The sequence below is a fragment of the Populus alba genome, chromosome 4 (genome assembly GCF_005239225.2).
Source record: "Populus alba chromosome 4, ASM523922v2, whole genome shotgun sequence".
Lineage (NCBI taxonomy): Eukaryota > Viridiplantae > Streptophyta > Magnoliopsida > Malpighiales > Salicaceae > Populus > Populus alba.
The window spans coordinates 4107428-4114459 of NC_133287.1; the positions used below are offsets into that span (position 1 = coordinate 4107428).

The following is a 7032-nucleotide window of genomic DNA, read 5'->3' on the forward strand; positions in this document are numbered from 1 at the left end:
TTATTTAATCGTTAATTTCAGGACAATAAAAATTAATAAAAATACACGCAAGCTGACTTGAATACAATGTAAATAATAATAAAAAAAAAGTTGACAACAAAAGAGACTCAAATGACTCCATCTTTCATCGCTTGATCTTCATCTAGGTTTGCACTGCCCTACATAAGGATAGAAGAACAACATTCTTTCATTTTGCAAGGGATAGAAGCAGATAGAAAGAGACCAGTTTATTAAAAACCCAAAAATCTTCATGCATAAATAAAGCAAGATTCACATCACAACGATTTCGGTACTGAAGGCCCTTCCTCGTATTATTCAAAATTTCAAACCTATCACATTTCTAGGCCTTCAAAGTTTCCCTCACTCGGATCCTAAACACCTAATTCAAAACGGGTTTCACAAGATATCAGAAGACAAACTTATATAACATCAAACCGAAGAGAAATCGGCAGCTATCATAACACAAATCCATACAACAAAAACACCAACAGCCTGATAGCTATTACAATTAAGTCAAAATTCCCCCATCAAAATCTATATTTTAACTCATAATATAATTCAAATTCACCTAGATACAAAAAGGAAATGTCAAACAACCCACAAAACTAAGCTCACAGCCAATCAATCAGCTCACATAAAGATACAGTAAATTTACCTTCAGTCGTCCAACCATAGCTGCGGCGAGAAACGGAGAGCATTGAATTAAGCAATGCGGAGGAAGTGGCAGTGTGGTATGGAAGCATTGTCTCTGCACAGCAACTCATCTCCACTGGTGACCTTCCAAATTCAAAGCCCAACAAGAAAAAGTTTGACCTTAAATGCAGAAAAAAATAGTATCAGTAATAAAAAGAGTGGTGGGGTTCATTTTTTGGTACCTGAAAATGCGAGGGGAGAAGGGGCTTTGTTTGGAGATGCGAAATGGAGAAAAAGCTGGTTAGGATCCGGCTTTCTGAGCGGATGCCATTCTGGCAGCGGGGGAGGTAGAACGGAGGAAGGACCTAGAAGCGGCGGTGGCGGACATGGCTATTAGCGTGATATTTTGCTTCGAATGTTTTGGGCTCTGGATTCTTGGGTTTTTGGCAGACGACGTTGTGAGTGTTTTGTGTCTGTGCTTGTACGAGGGAAACGGGTGAAGGCGGGTAGTCGCTTCTTGTTTGTTAATGTAATCCTTAACATCATCCTTTTAATGTTTTGTTGAGAAACTATTAGATACAGTCTCTCACCAATAGGAGAATGGGATCCATAAATATTTATTATGATGAGTCTCATTTTCATTTGAGCGAGAGAGCATTGCTCTGAGAATATCTAATAATCTCTTTATCTTGTCAATAACTGTTGGTAATTTGATTGGTTTTGTTGGCAGTGAACAGACAAGACAGGCTTTGTTTGGAGAGTTGCCTGCCATGGCTGTTTCATTGGAGATTTGGAAGTTGAACTGGACTTTGGATTAGAAGTGATGAGGTAATTTCTCTTAAGATTACGTCTTTGGCACTGAATAAAGGACGTGAATTTCTATTAATCAAACTAGCTAACAATCACATTGTTACTATCAGATATTATATGCTTCACCTTTGATTTTGGGATTGCTTTCCACACTTTTGCATTGATGACTCTCCAACTTTCCTCTAGCACCCATCTCATTCCCAAGCTGTTGTGGAATAAACTATGTATTTAATACAATGGCTAAGCAAATCAGGTGCTTTAGCAATTCGCGCAGCAAAGAAACCAGCAAGTTCTGCAGTGGGAATTTTAAGTTTGCCACCAGCGGAACAATGCTTTATGGAAATGTCAATTGAATATTAATGTTCAATTCACAAAAAAATCCTTCTAAATACACAACAGAAGAGAACAGGAATGATAAATGCCAGTGATGTTGTTTCCCTTTAAATGCCTCGTCTCACGAAAAAAAATCATTGTCTCGACTTGCTCTTGCTTCTGCTCATCTTTTCCAGGGTGCCAGCTAGTAAACGAATGCAAATTCCATGAGACATATCTGCCCTGCGTGCTCCAGAGACTTCAGAACTTGCAGCCCTAATAGCTCTTATGGCTATTTTTTCTCGTTCATCTGCATGGACTCTCCTTGGGAAGTGCAAACCTCCATTCCCTGGTCTGATTCCAATTAGCCGGCCCAGTGGCACACTTCTGTCTTGGAAGAAGGATGCTGTTGACTGTAACATAGCAAACAGCAACACAAGAATTACTTCCAGTGGAAACAACTTAAGATGGACTTCAACGCAGCAGAGGTTCTTAGCGGTTTATTTTGGAAGGCAAAAGGAGTTTGTTTTTTTCTTCTCAGTTTTCACATGATCAGTGATTTGGTTCAAATACTTGTTCAAAAACATGAAATATGCACTGACAAGACAAATGGAAATAATTAGAGTAAGAGAAGCACCGGCAATGCAAGAACTTCTCAGGATTCTCTTCCATGATCTCTACTATATGTCCTATGAGGAGATGAATAGATACATCTTACAAGTTATTCAGAAATCATTCCTGCTGAGTTTAGACTGGAAGGTTCGGTTTACCAATCAAGCAACTAGGATAGTAAAAAAACGCGGTCATGCACCACAGCACACGGACACACACACTTTTATACCAAGAACATCTGGAGGAAGAAGAGCAGATTTTTACCTCAGTGTCAAGGTTGGAGGATGAGAACGAAGAGAAACTAGATGAGCGTATACGCAAGGAATACGTTTCTGCTGGAGCAGCTTGTATTGTCTCCATCACTCGAAGTCTTGTGCTCATTAGGCCGAGTGGCCATCCATTTGATGCCTCGTTGCCCTGGGAAGAGGCATTGATTATTAATACATAGCTGAAGCGGATCAATCTCCTACTGATTAACCTCAATATGTATGGCCAATATAACTTAATGGCATCTTGACATTCTAATTAAGTTAATAGAAGGCCAGGATCTTTTAGCCATATCCAAAGAAAACGGATAAACTACAAAACAAAACAGAGAGATAGAGAGAGAGAGAGAGTCCAGAGAGAGCTGTCATAATCTCAGCCTGTGAAGAAATATCACAAAGAATTTTGTGTTGAGGGTTCAACCCTAATAAATTTTCCAGTTTGCTTTTGACTAAAAGAAATGAAAGAAACTGCAAGATGACTACAAGCCAGAGGCTAGACCATATCTATGGAAATTACTGCCCTTATACCTCCTATTTTCGAGTAAAATTCTAAAAGCATTAAAGTCTTTCATGTTTCCTTCCCTTAAAAGCATATTTTGGAAAATCAAGCAAATGCTTCTAATCAACCGAGAATACTTCGAATGATACCACTAATCAAACACTAACAGCTAGATGAAAGCAATTTGTGGTCAGGAAAGGACGCGTCAACTTGGGAGTGGCAGCACTTGCACCATCACTTTTGCTGGAAGAAGCTCAAGAGGAACAGTCAAAGTCTGAAAACTCAATTGATAGCTAATTGTTTTGGCGGGTAATATACAAGATTTCTTCAGACATTTGAGCCTTCATGTAATTAAGTGCCTATACAGTGAGGACTTCTGATACTATGTAGACTCTGGGACTTTATATCCATAATTTCTATCTCATTATTTTTTCCGTCTTGGGCAAATTCAAAACCCAACAAATGGTAAACTTAATATTCAATAGCAATAGAATTAGTACCGAGTAAAATGAACTCCAAAATGATTCTAAGAATACAAATCCCCCCTCTGCCATTACAGGCAGTTTTCTCTACTAAGACAATATCTGTGCATCGATTTATATGTAAACAAGACTGGGACACAAGCTGTCTTCAGATTTGAGGTTTCGGTACTCTGACCACAAACTCGAGACATTCTAGGCAGGACATCCCCAGATCCATGGAAGGTTATAAATACATGTTGAAGTTTCATCAGATACAACCTCAAATCGCCAAATGAAGGACATATTTCTCCTCTCAATAGACAACAAGTTGAAAAGAGTAGTAATTGGAACCTCTCATGGGTTTCTCCATCAGAAACATTTATACATACTGCAAAAAGATCCTTCTGGCTTTCATGTATAAGACCGATAGTAGTTACTTTCTACATCAAAAACTTTGAAAAGCATAGAAATGCAAATACTTGTTCTTGGTATACACATTCATTACCCATCTGCTTTGTTGATATAATAATCATTGCATACAGCTGCATGTAAATCACACATGTCTAATTCTAACCATGAAATTAATGTTTGCAACCATCAGTAAACTAATCAGTAATCAGCATTATTTTCCAGAAATCAAATCCACGAGCCACCTAATAATTTCCCAATAGCAGAATTAATATAATTTGTCATTTCAGGAAATTCTCTGCCCTACCTCATTAACAACGAGAAAACCTCGACTCTATACCAGCAATACAATCTAGTACTACAGATATCTAAGAGATTTCCCAGAAAGGAAAAGAGAAAGAGAAACCTGCACAAGACTGGAACTAACAAAACATGCTAGAAACATGTATATTAAACTTGACATGCAACAAATAAGAATTATCGACACGAAGAAGAAGAAATCTTACCTCTGCTGCCATGATGCCTGTTTTCTACAGCTCCGTCCACATGGAATGAAATGGAAGAAGAAGAAGAAGAAGAATATGGTCAAAGTCTCACAGAGAATTTAATCACTCTCACGCTGAGTAAGAAATTGTGTGTGACAGGACCAATGAAAGAGTTTAAGATCACTCCAAATTCTTACAATCAAAGTGACATGGGTCCCACGTATACAGTTTTTCTTTAATTAGAAATTGACAATCACCGCCAAGACTTCAACCATATAACTTACCGCCATATTTTAAAACCCTTTATCGTACTCCGACGAGCCAATAAAACAGTCCAAAGTGAAGTAGAAGCTGGTTTTTATGATCATAAACCTCCAGTTTTATGACTTCTGGTTAATGGGGTCTTTGCCCACCTGCCAATGGTTGATCAGAAGAAGCTTTACCTTAAGTAGGACACAATATGTGGAGTTGCTGAAGCATCACGCTGCATTGAGGGCAACAGGACCCCTCTTTAAGTCCGTAGCTATCAAACAGAAACCGCTAAAAATTTACTGCTCGTTAATTATTTTGTTTGTCGACAAGAAAATAATTAGGTAACTTCTGCTTTGTGGAAGAGAGGACAAATCTGGAATTGAAGTTCTACCTTGCTTCTATCTTAAAAGTCATGTAAAAACAAAGAAAAAAAGCTCATAAAATTCTACTAGGACAATATGTGCTGTTTCATGGTCTTTTCATTTGGACCGTTGCTGGGGTCTATTAATAGCCAGCAAGCAAAACAAAAACTTTTGGATCATCATTAAATGCTTAAAAATGGACTTAAATTAGTTGTATCATCCATTGTTATTAAACCTAAAAATATCCTATTTAGGATAAATTAACAAAAAAAATATTAAAACAACATTATTTTAAAAAGAAATAATCAAAAATCAAAAAGATTTTTTATTGGGTTTATCAAGATTAATAAATCCAAGTTAACCCAGATTTTTTATCAAATCTCACCATCAACTTGTCTAGCTCCGAGTTAGCCGATCTTGGATTGACCCGCGTGGACTCACAGAGGTTTGATAAGGTATCATCCGTATCTGGGTTGTTAGAGGCATTGATTAAGTACCATTTGTGGCAACCCTATTAATTAGACATTCTTGAATTCATCTGCACTAACACTGGTCTGCATTGCATACAAGTGAAATTACAGACACGTGGACGATAATATAAGACCTAGAGGGATTTACTCCTTGTTGCTGTTCTCAACCGTCACTAACCACAAATCACCATCCACCTAATTATAGCCGAAATTGAGAAAGATTAATGAAATATCCCAAATACTTATAATGCAATTATATACACTTTATACAGCCTAGTCATGATGGAAAATATTTCTTATTTATCATTCAAGTAAAAAAAAAATCTAGATATTTATAAATTATTTAGGATTTTGGGTATCTAATAGGTCTTTAATATCTATTGTTATTTATTAATCAATAAAAAATAAAATATTTGATATATATATTTGAAGTCTGTATGTGTATATTAAATGATAAAATAATAAATATTATTTATGTGTGTGTGTGTGTTATGTTATGTTAATATTAAGGTATGTATATATTATATTATATTAAAAAAATTAAATATTTTTCAAATATATTTATCTAATATAAATATATATTTTAAATTATAATGGGATGAATTTTGAGTTAAATTTGATAATATTCATGTAGTAAAAAAAATACTCGGTCGGACTAAATTGTCTTCCAAGGTACTACAGATATGATGAAGGCAGATTGGGAGTCAGATGGGCATTAATCACCAGTGCATGGTTGCACAGATGTAAACTATATGGCTAGGGCCTAGATGCTGACATGGGAGCAGATGACTGGGCCATCAAGCGAAAAGGAAATTAAATGTTAAAAAAGTAGGAGGTCACGAATCACGGTCAGATGAGAATACAGGCGGGACCCGGAGGCGTCGACGTGGCAATGAATGATGAGGTTGAAAAGTAATGTTTTGGTGATTAGTAAGTGTAAGGTAGCAGTTTACTAGAACGATGCCGACATCTTCATTATCTCTCCTACGGGCACTCTTCTCTTCTCATTCAAAATGATGATATTTAAAAATTATATTTGGTCATACTGTTTTTTTTTTAATAATAAAAGAAGAACAAAACTTATATTTGAATTTATTAAAAGTAATAAAAATACTTTTCTGTCTTAATATTTTTTTTATTTCTCTTTCATATTTATTTTTTATTTTATGTATCTATTTTTTATAGTGAATATCGATAATTATATATTCTTTAAATATCATAAAATTTATTTTCAAGATTGTATTAATTTTATGAATTATATATGTAAGAAAAATAACTTAAGTAAGGTATTTTGATATTTTTTTTATTTTACTTACTTAAAATTAGATATTGTGTGCCATGTAAGTTTATGTAATATCAACTTTAATTATCTTATTATTAATAATTTGTTTATCTCAAAATAAAGAAGAAGGAAAGATAAATTACAATGGTCTAGGTTAAAAAACCTCTCTTGCTCTTAGCT

At 35.5% G+C, this 7032-nt stretch overlaps 1 protein-coding gene and 1 long non-coding RNA gene across 2 annotated transcripts; both read right to left on the reverse strand.

Annotated features, from left to right (window-relative positions):
- LOC118047268 (uncharacterized) lies at window positions 1-1241 on the reverse strand. The gene is made up of 3 exons (XR_004687297.2): window positions 876-1241; window positions 656-777; window positions 1-158 (listed from the first exon to the last, which is right to left on the reverse strand). It is a non-coding gene; the product is annotated as an uncharacterized lncRNA (long non-coding RNA).
- A 474-nt stretch (window positions 1242-1715) lies between these two features.
- LOC118047275 (uncharacterized) lies at window positions 1716-4882 on the reverse strand. Its single transcript, XM_035056519.2, has 3 exons — window positions 4508-4882; window positions 2632-2784; window positions 1716-2168 (listed from the first exon to the last, which is right to left on the reverse strand). The coding sequence occupies exons 1-3, from the start codon at window positions 4517-4519 to the stop codon at window positions 1911-1913; spliced, it is 423 nt and encodes a 140-aa protein (XP_034912410.1). The 5' UTR covers window positions 4520-4882; the 3' UTR covers window positions 1716-1910.
- Between the last annotated feature and the right edge of the window lie 2150 nt (window positions 4883-7032).

Excerpts from the sequence above, each read along its gene's own strand:
- LOC118047275 (XM_035056519.2), bottom strand. Across the intron at positions 2,169-2,631 it reads CCTCCAACCTTGACACTGAG|TCAACAGCATCCTTCTTCCA; the intron begins GTAAAAATCTGC and ends GCTATGTTACAG.